The 23,681-nt window shown below is 34.2% G+C and overlaps 3 protein-coding genes across 6 annotated transcripts; 1 reads left to right on the top strand and 2 right to left on the bottom strand.

Moving 5' to 3' along the window:
• Positions 1 to 2,894: 2,894 nt before the first annotated feature.
• On the bottom strand, positions 2,895 to 10,171 carry LOC116130347 (armadillo repeat-containing protein 8). Its single transcript, XM_031416097.1, has 9 exons — positions 9,701 to 10,171; positions 7,948 to 8,667; positions 7,229 to 7,324; positions 7,062 to 7,145; positions 5,832 to 6,066; positions 5,575 to 5,735; positions 3,700 to 3,975; positions 3,445 to 3,614; positions 2,895 to 3,299 (listed from the first exon to the last, which is right to left on the bottom strand). The coding sequence occupies exons 1-8, from the start codon at positions 10,097 to 10,099 to the stop codon at positions 3,558 to 3,560; spliced, it is 2,028 nt and encodes a 675-aa protein (XP_031271957.1). The 5' UTR covers positions 10,100 to 10,171; the 3' UTR covers positions 2,895 to 3,299; positions 3,445 to 3,557.
• A 4,754-nt stretch (positions 10,172 to 14,925) lies between these two features.
• On the top strand, positions 14,926 to 18,195 carry LOC116130402 (zinc finger CCCH domain-containing protein 56-like). 4 transcript variants are annotated; one of them, XM_031416158.1, is made up of 3 exons: positions 14,932 to 15,020; positions 15,133 to 15,196; positions 15,839 to 18,195. In XM_031416158.1, the coding sequence occupies exon 3, from the start codon at positions 15,862 to 15,864 to the stop codon at positions 18,049 to 18,051; it is 2,190 nt and encodes a 729-aa protein (XP_031272018.1). In that variant the 5' UTR covers positions 14,932 to 15,020; positions 15,133 to 15,196; positions 15,839 to 15,861; the 3' UTR covers positions 18,052 to 18,195. The 4 variants fall into 4 exon arrangements, with proteins under 4 accessions (XP_031272015.1, XP_031272018.1, XP_031272016.1 ...); XM_031416155.1 differs by lacking the exon at positions 15,133 to 15,196 and having other exon boundaries at positions 14,926 to 15,020; XM_031416156.1 differs by lacking the exon at positions 15,133 to 15,196 and having other exon boundaries at positions 14,939 to 15,020; positions 15,771 to 18,195.
• Positions 18,196 to 20,282: 2,087 nt separating this feature from the next.
• Positions 20,283 to 23,605, bottom strand: LOC116130412 (pentatricopeptide repeat-containing protein At5g27110-like). The gene is made up of 2 exons (XM_031416165.1): positions 20,996 to 23,605; positions 20,283 to 20,817 (listed from the first exon to the last, which is right to left on the bottom strand). The coding sequence occupies exon 1, from the start codon at positions 23,527 to 23,529 to the stop codon at positions 21,094 to 21,096; it is 2,436 nt and encodes an 811-aa protein (XP_031272025.1). The 5' UTR covers positions 23,530 to 23,605; the 3' UTR covers positions 20,283 to 20,817; positions 20,996 to 21,093.
• Positions 23,606 to 23,681: the final 76 nt, after the last annotated feature.

Below are 23,681 nucleotides of genomic sequence, written 5' to 3' on the forward strand. Positions count from 1 at the left end.
TAGATTAGCATTGACAACAAGTCACAATAAGAAACTAATAAAGTACATCACCTAATCATTCTTCATAAAAAAATTAAGTTTCTAAAAATTATTTCAACCTTCCCACTGGAAAAGACTTCTAACCTGTATTCCAATTTCAGCTTTTGAAGCACTCTGTAATTGTCTTCCAACAGCATCAAATATAACACCATCTTCAGCAAACATATACTCAACAGAGTCTATACATCCATCAATAAGATTACAAACAAGGGCCAGAGCTTGCTCTTGAACAAAAGATTCAGGGTCTGCATTGTACCAACAAAAGAATAGTGGCTTACATTTAAAAGCGAAATATAAGTTAAAAGGAATACAAATAGTCACAAATAAAATATGTTCATTACCACAGATAAGACTTGCTAATAAGGGTGCAGTAAGCTCCGAAAATACTCCTTCCTTACACTTATTTTCTGCTAGGAACATTAAGTTCCTCAAAGCCCATAAAGCATTTAACCTAATAGTTGCATCCATTGATTTTGATAACTGAACAAGCTGTTTCACACCTCCACACCGTATAAATGTTGACCTACGAGTCGTAAGATCAACCACTATGTTGCTAATAGCACCAAGAGCAGCAACCTGAAAAATAGAGCATTGATTTCTATGAAACATAATTATAAAACACAAAGAATTGACAAGATGATACCATAACGTGGTCAGCAACACAATTCCTCCAAACTATGTAATTGGTGGAAGAAACTCCAATTAGTCAATACTATGACCTTCCTCTAATGGTAATCAATTATACCCACTAGGAATGATTATATGAGAATATCTATAGCCACAGCGATTAGCAAACTTTGCAGTGTCCACTTTTGGTTTCGAAGTGGGATAATCATTTAAGATTTCCAGGAAAAAATTGTTACATATAAACATAATTTACAGTTTGGGTAATCTGAACATGCATAAAAAGGAGATTCACGACGCAACCCGAGTTCTAGAATGTACAAAGGAAAATCTGCACCAAAGACTCTACAGTGGAAAATCATATTGTCTGAGTTATGAACTATATGTAAACCCCTAAGAACTAAAACGTGTCTCACTCATATACTTTTTGTGAATTATGCAATCGAAATCCTCATAAAGATGATGAAAAAGTACAATCTAACTCCAAGAATTGATTAAGATGCAATCTTGAGACCAGCACATCAACAACATAACCAAAAGAATTTTATATCAACCATGTTTGTTTGCATAAAATCAAGCATATTCAAAACAATTTAATTAAAACAAAACCTTTTATATACATATTTATAAATAAAAAAATTGAAGAGCATCAAATATGAATTCTTGAGCAAATTGTTATACAGTATTAAAGAACTTCATCAAAAGTCCTCGCAACCAAAAAATAAATGGAATTCACAAATTTCTACTGCATCTGACAGTATAAGTAGCACTTGTGTAACCATAGTCATAAGTATCATATTGAGCAATAGTTTTTACAATGTTCACTTGATACAAGAACAGATCAGACAGTACACATGATTTGATCATCCATGTGTACTATAATTATAGATACAACTTTGAACCCAGAATTCATCATTTATTTGTCTGTTATTTGATGCAGAAATGTGATCATGCCGAAATCTACAAAGAGATATCCGATGAGAACCTGGAGTTGATGCGCGAGCGCCTGTTCGAGACGGTGATATGGCCTTCAGATGATACGAACACAGAGAAGATTGGCTGAAGAGCAGCGAAGGCGGCAGATTCAATCTGCCTTGATGTTCTCTCTGGTTTTCCAGTGTGTTCTTTCTTAGTCTTAGACTAGTTATAACTTTGCTTTGTTATCCTCCAATTTGGTTTGGTTCAATAACTGTGATTTATATTATTTTTTTAGCAAGTAATAAAATTTATACTGTAAAATTGTATATAATATGAATACCACTCATCACTTTAGATAGTTTGAATTGAAGGCTCTGAAACTGGGTTCTCTCTGTGTATTACTGATTTGAGAGTTTCTGCCTTTCTGGCATTAGAATTTGATTCAGAATGCTCAAGTTTATACCTTTATAGGTTCTATACCACTGCCTTTGAAGGATCCATCGACAAAGTAATACTCGTCCATCCAAACGTTAGATATTGGTTCATCTGTCATTAGATCACCAAAAACCTTTGATCATAGAATGTCACTCAACACCTAGCCTACATAAATTTGAGCTAAAATATACCACAAAATACCAGATAAAATGCTTCATCAGGCACTTGGATAATTGTTTTTGGGGGGACAAGGCTTTGTTGTGCTCCCACTAAATTTTGATTAACACCACTCAAACCACTTCAGTTATGGTTAATCTCTGGCCCAAACTTCCGGCCACCGAATCTAATCCGCATGTCAGATGGGTTGCCCTTTGTCTTTTGCTCGTTTTCCGAGAAAACAGTCATGACCCACGAATAAAATACCCTGAAATCTATACACTGTAAAACAAATCCCCAATTCATAATAAAGCACACAAACACTTTTGACATAGGTTCTCTAAAGACCCAAAAAAATGCACAATTGAAAGAAGGGTTGATTTCTATATAACAAATTTAACAACAATGCATTTGCTGCTTCATTCAAAACCTGCAGACAAGTCAATTGAATACTAGTCATCATTTCAGATGGTCTGGAATAAAGGCACCAAAACTGGGAGCTTCGGTTGCCACCATTCATTGGGGCTTCACCAACTTTTTTGACCTTCTGGCATTGGGCAGATACAGATTTTGCAGAATCATATTATATCATGTTCATTCAAATCATTCAATCAAGCTCAATTCTTCTACCAAAGTTTAGGCAAAAGTTTAGATGGACAATGAAAGAATGGAAGATATGTTATCGTCTCAGCCATTGAAAAGAACATCAAAAACAGATGACAGAATCAACATTACATTGTCAGATTATTGGATAAACAGCAAAAGGAGAAATTACAACAGAGTTTTTTCCATATCGAGAACCCAATAAGTTAAGCTTCCACAAGAGCAATAAACACGGGGAATGCATCAACATGATAGCACGACAAAAGAAAGCTAATAGATTGAAGCCGGAAACAGCTAAATAGAAATTAGAAGAAACCGCTGCAGTCTATCACAGGCAATATACAATTCAGATGGTACATAATTATACAGTTTATATCACTATCTGATACATACAAAAATTTAACAAAAATATGTATGTATCAATGGAATGAGATTTACAAATGTAACCTGGTCGGCAGTACCAACAATGAAAGATAGCTCTTACACCGCTCTGACTACAAAAAACTCAAAGCAATTTGTCGGGCCTGCAAAAGAAAAAAGTTGGAGAGAAAGGATGAAATAATATTGTACGATGATTGAACAAACTATTTGAAGATATTTAAACCAAAATGAATTAGAAAAAATGGTGAATTAGTAATTTAATTACAATGAACTTGTCTAAAGCATTACCACACTGTTGAAAGCCTCCAGAGAAAATCTGAACAGTATCTTACAAACAAGGTCAAAACCAAAATCCAGAAACTCTATCAGTATAAGTTTTCTTTGCTTTGGTTCAACAAAGATCATATTGAGCCATCCTCAAAAGTCGTAAACTGTCCGAGCGCTGTTCTGACCCGTAGCTGCACCAAACAATGAACTAGACAAAGTTAGCAGTAAATTAAACTGAGTATAGAGGAAACTGAATTGAGATGTAAGATTAATGACCTTTACATCCAGGCAGGGATCGTTCACCATTTCCTTCATTTGAGAAACTATGCCAGCATCACGTAGTTTTACACTCCTGCTAAATGCACCTGGACTTGAACAAGTTAGATTTACTATAGCCCAAACAGCAGCAGTACGTAATCGGCTGTCGTTACTCTGCAAAAACTTAATTATACAGGATTGGGTTCCGTTGTCCGCATGTGGAAGGAGTTGGTTTATTACTGCTTCCTTATGAAACTCTTTTCCAGTTGCCACATTGCTGAGCACATACATTCCCTACATAAGAAGGATTTGGAAAATCGATTATAAGTCAAAAGGACAAAAGGAAAAAGGCCCACTCCCAACCCCTTTCATCTCACATTGTTATACAGTATGTAAGAACTTCATCAAAAGTCCTCGCAACCAAAAAATAAATGGAATTCACAAATTTCCACATGCATCTGACAGTATAAGTAGCACTTGTGTAACCATAGTCATAAGTATCATATTGAGCAATAGTTTTTACAATAGTTCACTTGATACAAGAACAGATCAGACAGTACACATGATTTGATTATACCATGTGTACTATAATTATAGAATACAACTTTTGAGCCCAAAAAGTTCCATAAGACAAAAAATTCATGAGTAAGATTGATCTAGAGCACATTGCAGGCAGAAAAATTAATGATCTGCGCTTCTTCATCTGTTTAGGGGGTTCACAACTATTATACTTCTTTTATTATTCAACAATGAAGGTACCAAGATCCTTTTATCATCAACCAGGGAAGATCTTAGTTTATTTATCATCTCTTCAATTAAGGCTGTGTGCATTTGTTTGTTTGGGGGCAGGGTCCGGGTCTGGGGTTCCTTTACCACAGAATGTTGGAGAATTCTTGACAATATGAAAATAAATAAAATAACATTTGTTACAATAACATCATTGTATAGTAAAATGTTAATTCTTCCATGCAACCTCTCAAATACCCCAGGTTAATTTTTTAAATAAAATTCATTATGTGGCTTTGAGATATGTATCACATCAATATATAAATCAAAAGAGTAATACTAGAGGTACAAACAAATCTTACAAAGATTTCTATACAAACTGAGGTGGCAGCAAATGGGAGTGAATATGATGAGTTTCACTTTTTGTATTCACTCTTCCATTCATTTTTCGCCACATCAGTTTGTATAGAAATCTTTGTAAGATTTGTTTGTACATCTAACATTATTGAAATCAAAATCATTCCTATCCGTAGATATGCAATTGGAATTAGTTAGACAAGACTTTTACCTATTGAAGTTGATGACTATAAATGACTACTGCAATTGAAGAATCTATTTCTACAATATACTGCAACTGAAGCCGCTCTTAGTATATATTGCTTAGTTCTTTTAATTAGCCTCTTCTTCTTTCTCTCATTTTTCCTTAAAGGTAGAATCATTTTACATGTAATGTTTTGTTATGCACAACATATCAGTGCATGCATTTAACCCATCACACCAGTCTTCTATATTCAGTTATGGTGGGAGCACACCACCTCACATCAAGTATTAATGTGCTTATCATCCATTAATTCATACTATAATGAAATGAAACTAGGACAGGACACATCAATACAAATACAATGCTTTTCACAAATTATCACCTGGGCAATAGCACAAGTTATTGGAGGATGATTATGATAATATTCACATTCTACAAAGGCAAACATAATAGAATTTCTTATACTGTTTCCATGCGTGATTCTTACATAACTTGTCGCACTCTAGATTAGCATTGACAACAAGTCACAATAAGAAACTAATAAAGTACTCCACCTAATCATTCTTCATAAAAAAATTAAGTTTCTAAAAATTATTTCAACCTTCCCACTGGAAAAGACTTCTAACCTGTATTCCAATTTCAGCTTTTGAAGCACTCTGTAATTGTCTTCCAACAGCATCAAATATAACACCATCTTCAGCAAACATATACTCAACAGAGTCTATACATCCATCAATAAGATTACAAACAAGGGCCAGAGCTTGCTCTTGAACAAAAGATTCAGGGTCTGCATTGTACCAACAAAAGAATAGTGGCTTACATTTAAAAGCGAAATATAAGTTAAAAGGAATACAAATAGTCACAAATAAAATATGTTCATTACCACAGATAAGACTTGCTAATAAGGGTGCAGTAAGCTCCGAAAATACTCCTTCCTTACACTTATTTTCTGCTAGGAACATTAAGTTCCTCAAAGCCCATAAAGCATTTAACCTAATAGTTGCATCCATTGATTTTGATAACTGAACAAGCTGTTTCACACCTCCACACCGTATAAATGTTGACCTACGAGTTGTAAGATCAACCACTATGTTGCTAATAGCACCAAGAGCAGCAACCTGAAAAATAGAGCATTGATTTCTATGAAACATAATTATAAAACACAAAGAATTGACAAGATGATATCATAACATGGTCAGCAACACAATTCCTCCAAACTATGTAATTGGTGGAAGAAACTCCAATTAGTCAATACTATGACCTTCCTCTAATGGTAATCAATTATACCCAGAAGATGTAGAGTAGGAATGATTATACGAGAATATCTATAGCCACAGCGATTAGCAAACTTTGCAGTGTCCACTTTTGGTTTCGAAGTGGGATAATCATTTAAGATTTCCAGGAAAAAATTGTTACATATAAACATAATTTACAGTTTGGGTAATCTGAACATGCATAAAAAGGAGATTCACGACGCAACCCGAGTTCTAGAATGTACAAAGGAAAATCTGCACCAAAGACTCTACAGTGGAAAATCATATTGTCTGAGTTATAAACTAAATGTAAACACCTAAGAACTAAAACGTGTCTCACTCATATACTTTTTGTGAATTATGCAATAGAAATCCTCATAAAGATGATGAAAAAGTACAATCTAACTCCAAGAATTGATTAAGATGCAATCTTGAGATCAGACATCAATAACATAACCAAAAGAATTTTATATCAACCATGTTTGTTTGCATAAAATCAAGCATATTCAAAACAATTTCATTAAAACAAAACCTTTTATATACATATTTATAAATAAAAAAATTGAAGAGCATCAAATATGAATTCTTGAGCAAACTTTTTTTTCTTTTTTGCTAGGAACCAAAAAAGAATACTTATTAAACTAATAGAAGTTAAAAAGCAAATGACGTGCTGACCACAAAGAAGAAAATAAGCTATCAGATTCTCTATTCCATGATTTTCCATAAGAAAAAGAAGTTACAACCAAAACCTTTAAGTTGTTTACAGAATCTGTGAGACATAGTCAAGCTACTTTCCAAACTCAGTAAGGTTCATCAGCAATATACAATAAGCGTATTCAAGAGAGAAAATAAACACATACCTGGACAGAAGTAGAAGGGTCATTTAAAAGCTGAACCAAGGGAATGACAACCGTTTCATTCATAAAATAACCTGCACTCAAATTCTGAATGATGTCTATCAGCAAAAATTTATGCATATTAGACTCAGGTTTTTGATACCGTAAAACTAAACATTCATATTGAAAACCTTGATTGATCGAGATACGCTTCTTAAGCAAATGCAAGCTGCAGTACGCACATCAGCACTTTCATGTGCTAGAGCATCTATTACCAAGTTCAATACCTATTTTCAAGGAAAGAACAATGAATTACTAAAAATTTGAAGGTTAGTATTAAGCAAACAAAATATCTAAATGCTCATTTCATGTTGCTTTTCTAAATATGCCCACAATGGGAAGATGTAAGTACTCAACAGCTTCCTCAAAAAAAAAATTACTAAGACCCAGATAAACACAGTACAGCGTATCAATTAATAATCAAGAAACTATAACTGTCTTGAGGATATCAATTAATAATCAATATCTATTGCTTATTCCATCAATTTAGAATCCAAGGATCTTCATCTGCCTCTCCAATTAGTTGGGAGCCCAATTTTTTTGTAGATCCCCTAATTATTAGAAAACTTTTGCTAACTCTTACTGCATCAATGTGCATATCATCAATTAAACAATGCCGTGTCTTTTTCAGGAAGATTGCTAATCATGCAACTCAGTAACAAATATATTATACAGCAGGAAATTATGAAAATAAAGTCACAGATTCAAACCTTGTCTTGATGATTCAATAAAAGAATAGACTGAATCACTATGCCGAAAAGCATAGGCGCACAGATAAGGAAAAGAAATAAGCAAATGGAAAACCAGAAATAATAAATTACTAACTTGGCACATGCATGCAACACCATACCTGCAACGACAAAAATCTAGCCCTGCAACATTCCAACTTTGAGCACATGTCAGCCAATGCCAACAATATTCCTTCAAACCGTCTAGGATGTAATGAACCCTTTTGTAAATGGTTGTAAAGTTTATCGATAGCATTAAGCTCAAATGCTAGTTTCTGCATATCTTCCTTTTGTGTTATCAAACTAGAGAAAGCAAAGGAAGCTTCTTCTCCAATATGACCAGGATCATCTAGAAGCTCAAGTAGAGTATTTATAAGTTTGGCTTTGATTCCTACATCTTGCAGATAGCAAGGAGACGTATTCCTTATGACAATCAAGCATGACGAAGCCAACAATCTTGTCCGGATAAACCTATCCTTCACTAATTCAATTATAGAACCCAAAGCTCTTCCACTGTCAGGTCCAACAAACTTTAAAACAACTTCAGGATTGTTTTTGAAGATTGTCGCTAGAGACTCTAAACTGGCATCTCTCTGACTTAAAGAACCTTTAAGAAGGCTGGTAAGCTTCTTTAAAACCCCAGCATCAAACAATATCTTCTGCTCTAAACTTGTCTTACAGGAATGGGTAATAATACTTGCACCAAGCCCATTAACATTTTCATTTCCATTATTCAGTAATGAAAGAAGAAATTCCACGTTTTTCTCTTCAAGGAAATCATACTTTGGAGCAAATTTTGATTGATAAATCATTTTAAGAGAACGAGCACCAGCACCCACCACCTGAAGAACCAAACAAAGTGGCAATTTACAGCTATGAGGTATATAGAATGGAGTCAGTTCTGTGATTGAACCAAAAAAAAGGGGGAAAAATTAGAAACAGAAGCATCAACAATGTTAGCTAAGGTGCAGTTTGTTCTGGATTATGGTATGTGATCGAGCATGAAGCTTTGCCCATACATGATTCAACAAGAGTAGGCTCAATTAGTTCACTATTTAGGGTCCATAATCACTTTCACTTTATATGACATGAGTCCACTTTTGCTTAGCAAATTAGTTCGGTATATTCTATCATTTAGCTATAATGTGTGAGCTTTTACTATAATCTTTTAACAAAATTGCATCTCACATTACCAATGAAAAATAAACTTCAATCCATGACATGTAATATAAAAATACATCAGCCCTAAGATTCAAAAAAGTTACCATAAATACAGCCTTTGTGACCCTATCAAGATTCTAGCTCCCGGTCCAGGAGCTTCATATGTTGTTCTGCTGATAATAAATTATCTTCCACAAGAGCCTCCCCGGAATTACCGACTAATAGGAATTTTACGGCAGGCAAAAGTTTCTAATAAAACTATATTTATCAAGCAGACAAAAAATGGTGAACCCCAAAGAGTAAGAGAGTGCACCATTCTATCAAGAGATCCACCCAAGTCCCTCGTTTCAAACTGGTTACAACACCAAGCAATTTCCAGGCTTAAAAAAAAAAAAAAAAAAATGTGTATGCATCATCTCTTTTCATTCTACTCTATTGCGATGGAGAAAATGCATCCAATAACTATCACCTTCAACACTTTCGCAATAAATTAAAGCTAAAAACTTTCCCAAAATGTAATCAATTCAATGCATTAACCTCATCCCAACTTCATTCAAAAGCTATTAAGCTCCATTGAATTCACAACTAGCTCATCGTTAATCAAAACGTAACTTCAATTATTGCATCATTTATTAAAAGAAAAACACGAAAAAACGAATTACCATGCAAATTAAATCAGAACAAAAATATGAATAGTTCAATTTAAAATTTAACCTTGTCATCGAGATTCGAAAGGAGCCGCGACAAATTCGGAAACGCGCCAGCTTCAAGAACGGCTTGGACTCCGGCGTCGAAGCCGCAAGCGAAGCTGCCAAGCACCGCAGCTGACTGTACAATAATATTTTTGTTAACACTACAATTATGATCATTATTCTTATTATCATAATTATTGTCATTGACGACGTCATCGGCCGAAACGGCGTCGGCTAGGATAGCGGCGACAGCAGGTACGGCGCCGAGCTTGAGGAACGAGAGCTTCTTGGTGCGGTTACCAATGATTTGGTTCTTGAGCTCACGGAGAGCCTTGAGCTTGACGTCTTGATCGTCGGAGGCCAGGCGGTGGAGGATTCCGGTGGTGGAGGTGCCGGTGCCGGTGCCGGTGGTTGTCGGCATGGTGGCGAGCTCCACAGAGAAAAGGCGAGCGGTGGTTGGTTTTAGAGAGAGAAAATGAAAGGAGAGAGAAAGAGGTTTGTGGTAAGTAAAAAAATATAATTTTGAAATAAATAAGGAAATTAATTAATAAATTGTTTATTTTTGCTTTTGTTTATTTATTTTATGTCTTCTGTTTTTAGCTTTTCTTTTCTTTTTCTTTTTTTAGAAAATGATTTAAAATTTTAGTTAATAATTTAACAAATTATTTTTTTTAATTAAATAATTTTTAACTAAAGAAAATTCTTACTAAAAGTTTTGGAGGTTTTCATAGGAAGATTTAATAAGAATTTTAATTTTGTAAATTACTTAAATGCCCTCAATAATTGATTTAAAGGATTTTTTATTTTTTTTATTTTGCTGATTAATATTCAAGTTTCAATGAAGTAAACTTAAAGTGGGATCTATAAGGTGACCATTTTGGTCAATTAATAGGAAATTATTTAAATTTTGAATTTTTGAGAACTAATCCTCTATTTTGATGATGTTTGGTTTTGTTTATTAATTTAATCAAATATATATAATTCATTTCTCTAAATATAGAATGATTAAGACAAATAAGGTATCTTTAATAATATTAGACGTCAAATGAGTCTTTTTAACACCTATTTTAAGATCAATCAATTTATTAAATTATATTTAAGCACATGTTGTGTTGCAACAAAAAAAAATATATTAATTTTATATATATATATATCATATTTAATCATATAATTTAAAATTTTGTTAACTTAATACCCCCATTTTATTCATTTGACAACGTCTATATATTGCACATATGTTTGTTGAGCTTATAAGCTAATAAAAGCTCTAAAATCAAACGGATTTGTTTTATTATATCTTTTTTGAATTTATAAGAAAAAATATATATATTTGGTGGGAACCTAATATATTATCATATTACTCATATTTAATTTTAAAATTTCATCATATAATCTTATTTATTATTTGATAAAATAATGTAATACCTTTTTTAGTTATTTTAATAATAAAATGTACTTATAAACTATATTTTACCAAACGCGTCAACTACTTATCAATCATTATAAGTACTTTAACCAAACACGTAATTGTTTAAATTTTAAATGCTTATAAACTCAAATTACCTTACAGTAACTACTTATAAGTTAATTTTCATAAGATCGTCAAACATTGTTTTAATTTCTTATCTTGATTTTTTCTGCTGTAAATTATAATATTATCAATTATCATATTACTTACACATCATTTTATTATTTATATGTCAACGATATCTAGAAAGATAAAAGCCAAAAAAAAAAAAAAAAATTGATAAAACTTAGTATATGGATAATACTTCTTCTTATGTCGTCTGCAGCCATATGGTAGGTGTATTTTTTTTATAGGTATTGATCGCTTTGGGCCTACAGGAAGGACTACTAATAGGCTCGCATGGTTTTGTCTTGAACAGATACCTCTAGGTTTTTTAAGATGTTTTTGTGCTATATAAACAACTAAGATTCCCGTTTTCTAACCGACTGGAAGTTTGACACAAAAAAGTGCAATAATCTATATATTATATATAGAGAGATAAAATAGTTCCATATTTAGTTAACTTTTATTAAATTATAATAAAATATCAATTGTACGTAATTATTTTGCCGCTGATAAATCCCTAAAAATGAAACGATTTAGACAAATAGATAAGAGAGTAATTTATACATCTCAAGTCTTGTCATAATTTCTTATTTTGACTTATCTTTTAATGTAAAATTACCAATTATCATATTGCTAAGATGCCATGTCACCATTTACTTGTCAATGTAACTTGAAAAGACAAAAACAATCAATTTTAGAAAAATCTTACAACTTGGATAAAAACATGGAAAATAATACAGCCACCGATAATAGTACATCAAATTTGTGCACCAAATAACGTAACAAAATCATGATCGTTAATTAATATTAAGTTAATATTAATCAATGGTCAAGATTTTATTACGTCATTCAGTGCACTACCATCGGTGGTTGTAGCATTACTCTAAAAACATATGCATATAAAAGTAAACAACATAGTTACACATTTGGTTTTTTTTTTTTTTTTTTTTTTAAAAATATGGTAACTTATAATATAAATATCGATATGACAATATAAGGGTCCGTTTGTTTAATTATTTTTTCCAATCCTATTAATACTATTTTCAAAATACACGTTTGTTTCTCCATTATGAAAATACTACAGTAAAACCTCTCAATAGTCATAATGGTGGGACTAACTAATTTTATTATTATAAAGAGGTTATAACTTAATGGAGGCGTAATTACAAAAATTATAGTTTTGATTGCTTATTTTTTAATTTATGTTTTAGTAGTACGGTATTAGGATTTCAATTCATATTTTAGCAGTATTAGGATTTTAATTCAAAGCTTCAATTGCCTACTTTTGAAATGAATAGAAGACCGTGTCTTGGAACCAGCAAAGATAAGTGTCATTGATGGAACTATAAATGCAGTTGATACATGGTCAATTGATGTGAAGCCATAGACAATTGCCAATGGTTTTAAGCATTGCAAAATTAGGACCTCTGATTTCGATGAATTGCAAGTTACAAATGAAGCAGATGAGAAAAATAAAAGAGTCATTGCAAAATTGAGTTATTAGATTTGCCAATTTCACTACACTAATCGAATTGATATTAATGTCTTCCTCGATCATCTAAATGAGCAACAAATCGTGTATGCTTTAACCGAAGAAAAAATCATTGCTACAATTAGACAATGACATAAAGAAAATAATCCTAAGGATAATAGTACGGAAATACAAAAAGTTTCGTGTCATGAAGCTCTAAACATGCTTAAGAAGCTAAAAATATTTGGCTTCCACAAGAGGGTGTCCATACTAGCAAGTTATTACATACTAGCAAGGTAAAAGATATGGTAACAACTCTAAAATATAAATCATTGTCCCAAACAACTTTAGATAAATATTTTATTTCATCTTAAACCTTTAATGTAACATAACATATATGTTTTGGTAATATACAGATAATTATTACTATGTGGAGACAACTTTCCTTAAGACGAGAATTAGAAAAATTATAACTTATTACAATGTGGAGTTTATTCTTATTTATAACTATTTCNATTTACTTGTCAATGTAACTTGAAAAGACAAAAACAATCAAATTTTAGAAAAATCTTACAACTTGGATAAAAACATATATATATATAAAAGCAGACAACATAGTTACATGTTTGGTTTTTTTTGTTGTTTGTGAAAATATGGTAAATAATAATACAAATATCGATGTGGCAATATAAGACCCGTTTGTTTAATTATTTTTCCTAATCCTATTAATACTATTTCTAAAATACACGTTTTTATCCAAATTATGAAAATACTATTATATTTTATTCAATTATTTTAAAATCCTTTAAGTTTATTAATTTAACTAAACACCTCCCGAAAAAAAGTTTAGAAATTGATAAAAACACCCCCATCTGTCCATATTTCCCAGATTCCAGCCAACACCACCATCGAAAGGTGTCCAGAATCTAGTATAATCACACACTACCTACTGGATATATCCGATAGTATGCCGATCTATCATTTACCAGCCAGATCTATGGCTAAAGATCTGGCTGTAGCTAGTCTTCAACGACGGCCATATCTTTGGTCGTCATTGATGACCAAACATAGCCAGATCTGGCCGTCAAAGGCTAATTTTGGCCGTAGATCTGAACTTTTCCAGTCAGATCAACGGTGGATCTGGTTAGAAAATGTCATCTTCCTGCACGATCGACTAGATCCAGCCGGTCGTGTGCCGTAACGCCAGATTTCGACAGCGGTGGTCGAAATTTGACAACTATATGTGATAGGGGTGTTTTTATCATTTTACAAAAAAATTATATATTAGGGTGTTTAGTTAAATTAACAAACTTAGGGTTTTTTTTATTAATTTTTAAATTTTACCTCATAATAATCACCCAACTCTACCTATCAATAATATTTAAAAAATACAAATCAAAATAATAAAACAAGCACACCCGTTAATTTACTGTTAACAAATCCCAACAAATTGGATGTTTTAAACAAATAAGATATAAAGAGTAATATTACATATCTCAAGTCTTGTCTCGATATCTTCTATTGACGAATTTGTCAACGTAACATTATTAATTACAATATCATTTACCCGTCATTTTATTATTTACATTTCAACGTATCAAGAATAAAGTTACATATATAAACAGTGACAATATAATTACATGTTTGGTTAATTTTATTAAAATATAATAAATTATAATCAAAATATTGATTGGACAATATTATCCGACACGTTTAACAAATCCCTAAAACAAGACAATTTAAACGAATCAAACATAAAGGGTAATATTATATTTTACGTATCAATATTGTTTGGATTTCTTATCTTGACAAACAAAGCTTAGTTATTTTTTTATCAAAATATCGATCCCACAATATTATCGTCATAGCATTATTATTAATTTGACCTAAATTTTCTTTTTACTTTTTTCTACTTTCGTTTGACACTTTGACTTAGTTTGACCACCACCCACCCGAACTCCGCTCCACCTAAAAGCATTTTTTTTAATTTTCCGGATCCCCAAAAAATAATGTATTACCCGACCCCACCCAAACGCGCCCTTAACATTCCACCGGTTGAGCCGGTCACCAACTCCTACTGTCACTCTGTCACTCACCTACTCCAGGCCCTCTCTGTCACCGTCTCTCCCAGTCACCCATTCTCCCGCACCAAATTTTAAAATCTCTTCATTTCACTCGAATTTCGAACTTAAATTCAACCCAAATTCACTCTCTGTTTATTTAGTTTAATTAATTTAATTTAATTTCAACTCATTGATTTCTCAAGTTCGTGTTTTTATGGTTCCGTGCAGTTGCTCGGTGAGTTCTGTTCCTGTTTAGAAGTTTTTTGTTTGTAAATTTTGATTTGAATTTTTGGTTCTTCGAAGTTTGTTGTGATGTTTTTTTTTTTTTTTTATATAATTTAATGTAGGGTAATGCTATGGAATCTTGTTGGTTTGAGCTGTTTGGTTGGTGAGAAAATGTGGGAAAATGAGGTCAATTTATAGACTTGTTTTAAAGATTTGTTAAGTTAAATCTTAGTAGAATTGGGTCTTTCTCTGTTTTATTGAATAAATAAATAAATAAACTTTTGTTTTACGGTGTAATATTTGTTCTTGCTATATTTGGGATTTTTTCTTAAATTTTGAATTTAAGATTTTTAAATATTTATAATGAGATTTTGTCGGACCAGATTCAGAAAATCAGCGTTTCATTTTCCATGTTAGTATATGTAATATTTGGCGAGAATTAATATTTTTCATATTTTGGAATTTGCAGCACCCACCCCACACCCCCCTCCTTTTTTTTTTCCTATAAATATCTTTAAAAATCTATTCTTTTGTTGACCCTTGTTTTGCGTTTTTCTCCAAATAGCTCTTTTTGCTAGCTTTTCTATGAATTCTTAGTTTGGTGCTTGCTTTTGGGTTGTATAGTTGATTTGAATTGGGTAGCTTTCATTTTACCAAGAGCTTGTTTGGTTTTTGTTTTATGTAGTTTTTATTATCTTTTGAGTGGGGAATTGATGCTAAGGAATCATTATAGTTAATCGGATTTGTTTTTTTATTGCAGATATTCTTTGTGTGTTTATTCTTGTAGATCAGTTGTTGATTTTTCAGGGGTGGTTTTGTTCTTTTCAGATTGTTTTATGATCTATTAAATCATGTGTGGAGGTTCAGAGAAGTTAAGTTCTAAGGCCTTGTCTCCACCGGCTTCCCCTCAAAGCAAGTCATCTCTAGATAAAAATATGAGTTATCTGTCTGAAACGGTTGAGACCAAACATTCTTTTTCCCCTTTGCTTGAGCTTGCAGCTGATAATGATTCTGAGGGTTTCAAGAGATCTATTTGTAATGCATCCGATATTCATGAGGTTGGAGTCTGGTATTGCTGCCAACGGTTGTCAAAAAAGAAAGTTCTTGAGAGTATGACGCCGTTTATGGTTGCTGCTAAATATGGTAGCGTTGATGTTGTGAAACTAATTCTTTCTTTAACTAAGGCGGATGTAAATCTGTCTTGCAGTTCAGATAAGAGTACTGCCTTGCATTATGCTGCTTCTAGTGGATCTATTAATGCAGTCGATGTCATCAAGTTGCTTTTACTTGCTGGTGCGGACCCAAATGTCACTGATGCTGATGGACATCGGCCATTAGATGTTATTGTTGCTCATCCAAATATTCCCCATTCAAGAGTTGTCCTTGAAGAACTTTTGAAGAATGATGTTTCTGTTTGTTTAGATGATATGCAGGTTTCAACTGTTAGTTTGAGATCCAGTTCACAATCTCTTTCATCATCATTGGATACTTGTTCTTTGGCTTCAGTGTCAGATTTACCCTTGTCTTTTGTTAGTTGCAAGCCTGATGATATGCATACTTCATCTGTACCGGAGAAGAAAGAGTATCCTATTGATCCGTCTTTTCCTGATATCAAGGACAGCATGTATACATCTGATGAATTCCGGATGTTTTCCTTTAAGATCCGGCCTTGTTCCCGAGCTTATTCCCATGATTGGACTGAGTGTCCTTTTGCTCATCCAGGTGAGAATGCACGGAGAAGAGACCCAAGAAAGTTCCATTACAGTTGTGTGCCATGTCCTGATTTTCGTAAGGGAGCATGTGGGCGTGGAGATTTGTGTGAATATGCTCATGGAGTTTTTGAGTCCTGGCTACACCCAGCCCAATACAGAACCAGACTCTGTAAGGATGGTATAAGTTGTGCACGCCCTGTGTGCTTCTTTGCTCACACATCTGAGGAATTGCGACCTCTTTATGTGTCTACTGGATCTGGTGTGCCATCCCCTCGATCTGCTGCAGCCATGGAGATGGGCCACATGGCTTCAGCCTTTAACATGTTGCCTGGCTCCCCATCAGCTGTGTCTGCCATGTCACATTCTCTGTTTAGCCCAACCATGTGTTCTGCTAATGATATATCACAGTCATCCATGGGTTGGCCTCAGCAAAGCATCCCAACTTTGCATCTCCCAGGCAGCACCCTTCAGGCGAGCCGTTTAAGATCTTCTCTCAGTGCTAGAGACATTCCAGCAGACGATCTTGATAAGCTGCAAGATTTTGAAATGCAGCATCAGAAGTTACTTAATGATATATCTTATCTTTCTCAGCCACAATTTGGTGCACAAGCAAATCTTTCTGCTTGTTCAAAAACCCTAACTCCTACAAATCTTGACAAGCTTTTGTGTCCTGAGGTTGCATCTCCTCGATACTCTGATCAGTTTTCTGCTACAACTGTTTTATCTCCATCACACAGATCAATGGCTCTTAATCAATTTCAGCAGCAGCAAAGCATGTTAGCTCCAATCAAGACAAATTTGTTCTCTCCAAAGAATGCTGATCACCCTCTCTTGCAGGGTTCATTTGGTGTCTCCTCTCCAGGGAGAAATTCACCACGGAAGGTGGAGCCTATATCCCCAATGAACTCTTGTCTATCCGCCCTAGCTCATCGTGAGAAGCTGCAGCAACAGTTATGCAGCCTCAGCTCTCCCGAACTTCGGTCTAACCTTTCACATGATCCTAAATCTAATAGTGTTGTTGGTTCCCCAGTGCATTCTTGGTCAAAATGGGAATCTCCCAATGTCAAAGTAGACTGGTCTGTTCAGGCTGATGAATTAAATCAGTTACGCAGATCATTTTCATTTGGGCGCAATGGAGAGGAGCCTGATGTTTCATGGGTTCAATCACGATTGAAGGAAACTCCATCAAAGATCAAAGAAGCAAGCATAGTTCCACCCTCAAGCATGGCGCCCTCAGTTGAGGGCTCTAATTTAAATCCTGAGAGTGAATCCAGTGATCACTTGGGAGCATGGCTTGAGCAACTGCAGCTCGATCAGATTGTTGCTTAGCGAAAATTCCTACTGCTTTTACCGAGCCTTGAGACAGTTAAAACTCAATTATTAGTTAATTTTTTTTTTTTTTTTTTTAGTTTGTTGCTGATAATAATTCATCACTTGGTTCCTGATATCATATGGTTGTCAAGAAGATGATAGTAACAATACAAGGCAGAGGAAGAATGAAGTGCCAGAGAAAAGTTTGTCTCCATTTGTTTATTCATTTATTTATTGTCATTACAGAAGAAGTCAGGAAGAAATGACAATGTCTGGTTTAGCAAAGACCCAACTCAGGTTAGGTAGTTTTCTTGCGATACTTTCCATGACCTAGGTCTCTTAATTTTTATTGTTCTTGAAATTGTTCCCATGTTTCATTAAGATGGGGTTCACTGTCCCCTTTTTCATTATTGATATTTGTTGTTATTGTTTTCATCTCAGATGAATCTGTAATGAGTTTGAACACTTGATGATGGAATATTTTATCACTATTCAATCAAATTATATTCTTTCAATATCTTCATATCCTTTCCCCCTTTCACATGCTTGTTTTTATCCATTTGTTTTATTGATCATAGTATCATATTCTGGTACTGATTACCAGGTCATTATCAACTATTTGCATTTGCTTTGCTCTGATGTTACGTGCACTTCATCAGATATCGACTCGATAATGTTATCAAACTACTATTCAATTATAATGCTTTGAATATGTGATCAGGTGGAACCCAACAAGTAGGGTGGTGGTGATGGTGGCGGTGGAAAGCTTACGAGAAAGATGAAATGAATGTGTGGTTGGATGGAGAATTTTTCTTTTTCTTATCTAAAAGACTAATGAGATGTGATGTGGAACCTACTTTCTTTATAACTTTGATGGGGGCTTTAAGGTATCATGTACCAAGATATGATGCCATTGTCACCCCACTAACTCCTCTAGTTGGTTTTGTCTTTTATTGTAGTGGGGGAATTCTTAAATTTTGATTTCACATGTGGTGGCCAAATTGCTGAGTTACAAGGAAGGAATTTATCTCTTCTGTTTTTTGACTCTTGAGATAGTGATATTGTTATTGTTTAGGTATGGTTTTTGTGCATTTGGAGGTCTAAATATCAAGTATTATATAAATATTACCACTTTTTTATTTTATTTTTTCTAAACGTAACTTGTTTAGATTGCCTCCCACCGAACCCTACAAACATGGCAGATGACCTTTGATCATGCAGGTGCCCAAGACGGGACTCGAAACCATATCTTATGGGAACAAACCACAAATCTGATCATCCACTAAGTTCTCGTAGGTTGTTTAGCTCATATTATTGATATGCTATCTTGATTAAGTCACGATGTTTAGTAATGACCAAGAATATTTAAGGGTTCACCCTAATAGAATACTAATGATATAATTAAATATTATTCGTAACTTGAGGGTAAAATGATATTAATTCTTTCAAAAAATACAAAAAGAAGAACAATGATATGCTCTACTTGATATATGTTAATTTGTATAATAAGTCAAAAAATTTGTACAGAAAATCACTTTTAAATTTTATCATAGAATGACCTTTTCTTATTTCCATAATTAGAAAAATCAAATCCTTCAAAGTCACACTGCTTCAATGTATCATTATATAAACAAATTTACCTTATGTGGAAAGAATAAGTAATTATGAATACTTATCATCTCAACCAAGCTAATGATATTTAATCTTTTTGAGATATATATAATAACAAAAATTTCCTTTAGGTTATAAATACAAAGTTATAGGCGTTAAAGAACGGTTGAGGGCAATTTGGTAATATTTATTAACTCAAACATTGTAAATTTTAACAAGCTATTAACAATCAACTACATGGAGATTTCTATTATTTCGAAAACCTCATAAAGATTTTTTTTATATCATTATATTATATCTCAGGAGATTTTTGACATTAATTTTTTTTTATCTTATCATTTTAAGTGGTTCTCCCTTATGCTGGTATCTTTCTTAGGACCAAGGCGATCCATTGATTTAAAGCATAGTATGAAGAAAAAAGTTTGATCTTAAGACCTCTTATTGGCTCATCTTAAACATCCACACCATCAATATTCAATTTTAGCTGACGCTGCAAATTCATGAAAACCAAGAATCAAAGCATTCATGGCTAAAAATTGGCTATCTGAAACTGAAGTTAATGAATTGTGAAATCTAAACTGAGGAAGACAAGATTCAGTAAAGGTTCAAGCAATAAAGTGAATAAATTTTATGTGCAAACTTTTCATCTTTTGCAATGTTTGAATAGTTAAATTCAACTAAAACAGGAAATTTACCTGCAAAAAACCTATAATGCAGCTGAGTCTTCCAACTGCTCTAATTGTATCAGGATCGTCAGCGTCTATTTCGGTTATATGTTGCATCTTTGACTTGAGAATGAATCTTTCTGGGGTTGGATTCTTCACGACGCTCTTCTTCTAACCTTGGATTCTTTATTAGCTGAGCAAACGGAAGAACTGACCCATCTTCATGTCTTCATACAGCTTAGACTTGTGATGATTATTTTGGATCCAAAAAGGTTCATCTAGTTCTTGTTGTATCCGTGACAAAACAGGATAAATATGTACAATGCAGTATTATTTTACTGAACTTTCATAAATTATTCTATAGATGTCGAAAATATGAGAATTGTAACGGCGTTCTATTGCTGCAAGTCCTGGATTCAGTGGTTGCCACTTCTTCCCTAATGTTCCAGGTTGAAGGTTTGTGGTCCTTCCAAACATATGTCTGAACTTCCAGTCTTGCAAGGTTTTCCTGCATATTTCAGCAACCGACAAATATTAGAAATAGAATGTCAAGAAATTGTTTAACAGTATTCATCTGGGGAAACTGTTAATTGATTAATGAAAAGGAAACATCCCCAGGAATCATTCTCCCAGTAATTAAAAATGACACGTTAGCTTAGTTAAGGACAATCAAAGCAAAGCCTTACATTCTGAAAGATCATGATGAGGTCCCAACCTCATGGTGTTCAGTCCAATCTCCAAAAACGAGGTTCTCAACAGAGCTGAATTGCCGCTGAATGATAAGCTAATCCTCTTCATTATGCAATACAGAGCGAAAATCAGGTACGTATCCGACTTCTTTAATTGAGGATAACAATGAACTCAAAGTTTCATAGATATTGTCAGACATCGGATGCAATCTACTTCCAGCAGTAAAAGAGTGAATCTGATTTCTAACGACAATCCAACTAATTCCTGGAGGCTTTTTAAGACCCTTGTCCCTGAGCCTTGTTCTTATCTGTCTGACTTCTGACCAAAGACCAGCTGCAGCATAAATATTGGATGTTAAGACATAGTTCCCTGCATTCGTTGGTTCTAATTCGACAAGTTTCTCAAAAATGGCTCTAGCTTCTTCGGTGTCAATATGAAGCCGACTAGCACTAAGTAGAGCTCTCCATACCGATGCATCTGGTTCAATAGGCATCATTTTGATGAACTCTTTAGCTTCATCTAAGCAGCCCCCACGACCAAGCAGGTCAACGACACAACCATAGTGAGCAAGCTCAGGAATGATGTTGTAATCCCGAACCATGGAGTGAAAAATCTCTAACCCTTTTTCTATCAAACCAGAATGGCTACAAGCAGACAGAAGAGCTATGAATGTTACTCCATTTGGTTGGAAACCAACTTCTAACATTTGTAGGAAGGAAAGAACAGCATCGTACCCACGGCCATGCATACCATAGCCAGTTATGATGGCATTCCATGAAATGATATTTCTCCTCGGTAGGGTTTTAAAGATCTTTTCGGCATTTTTCAGACTACCACATCTTGCATACATTGTCATAAGAGCATTTGCAAGAGACAAATCGAAACCCAGAAAGGACTCTCGCCGTGTTACATATGCATGCAAAGATTGACCATGAGGTAGATTGGCAAGATGGGTACATGACGAGAGAACATTTATGATTGTGACTGAGTTTGGTTCCACTTCAGATACCATCTGGTTAAAGAGTAACACAGCTTTGTTAGCATCGTTATTTTTAATATAACTCGCAATCAAAGCATTCCATGCGATTAAATCCCTATCTGGAAATCCATCAAATAGATTCCTTGCTGCTGCTTCATCTCCACAATTCAAATACATATCAGTGAGTGCAGTGTTTAATGACTGGTTTATTTCAATGCCATATTTTATCACAAAACCATGGAGTGATCTCCCAATATTAAGACAAGTTTCATTTTCACAAGAAGCAAGAATAGATATAATGGTGTAAGAGTTAGGTTTGATTTCAGACTCTCGCATTGCCCCGAAGACTTCCCATGCTTCATCTCTTAAATAGTTACGGGCCAATGCAAAAATCAAAGTGTTATATGAGACAACATCTACATTACTCATCTCACAGTAAACCTTCTTGACTGATTCGATACAATTTTGCTTAGAATACATACCAAGCAACGCATTTCCCATAGAAGTGTCTAAGCTCATTCTACTCTTGACTGCAAGAGCATGTAAGTTCTTACCCTCTTTCAAGCAACCAGTCAACTCTGCACATAAAGAGAGCATAATAACAATGGTTCTTTCGTCTTCTATAATGCCTTCTTTTTGCATTCTAATAAAGAGACTAATAGCTTCCTCGTAATACCCGTATTCGATGTATGCAGATATCATAGAATTCCACAAAGCATTGTCAGGGGTTGGGATGGTATCAAATAATTTACATGAAAATTCCAAATATCCAATCTCACTATACATATTGATCAGTGCATTCACTATGAACAAATCATTTTTAAACCCAAACTTAATAGCCATAGCATGGACTTGCATGCCCAATTCAAGATATTGAAATTCTGCACAAGCCTGAATAACAACCATTATTGTAACGGAATCAGACTCAACCCCATCCATGACCATCCTTTCAAAAAGTTTCAAAGCTTTAAAGCAATCCCCATTATCAAGATACCCATTGATCATAGCATTCCAGCTCACAATATTCTTAACATCCATCAAATCGAACACGAGTCGTGAAACCCTCACATCAAGACCCAAATAAAACCTCATTAAAGCAGTACCGACATGAGGATAAGCTTCAAAAAGTCCATTCCTCAAACAAAAACCATGAACCGCCTTCCCTAACCTCAAATTTAACCCCTCTTGACAAGCAACAAGCAACGCTACCACAGTGCGCGAATTAGGCCTCAAACCCTCCATTTGCATCCGGAAAACCAGCAAAATTGCTTCCTCATAACACCCACACTCCACACACCCATTTACCATCGCATTCCATGAAACCAAATCTCTCTCACATATTTCATCAAACACATTCTGCGCATCCTCTAGAAACCCTAATTTGCCATAAAAATCAACCAGTGCCGTCCCAACACGCACGTTTTTTATCAAATCTGTACCCCGGATACAATCATGCAATCTCTTGCCTCTCTCCACGGCGTTTAGGCGCGTACACGCCTTGATAATAAGTGGCAAAATGGAGGTATCAGGGACTATGTTGAGGGATTCCATTTGGGTATATGTTGAGAGAATTGCATGGTCATTTTTTAGCTTGATTTGCTGTTTAATGATTGAATTAAAGTCTTTTTTTGGGTCATTTTTTAACTGGGTTTGTCTTAATGTGAAGGGGTTTTGGAGACTTGAACTCAAAGCTAATGCCATTC

This window comes from Pistacia vera, unplaced genomic scaffold (assembly GCF_008641045.1).
Source record: "Pistacia vera cultivar Batoury unplaced genomic scaffold, PisVer_v2 Contig22, whole genome shotgun sequence".
NCBI lineage: Eukaryota > Viridiplantae > Streptophyta > Magnoliopsida > Sapindales > Anacardiaceae > Pistacia > Pistacia vera.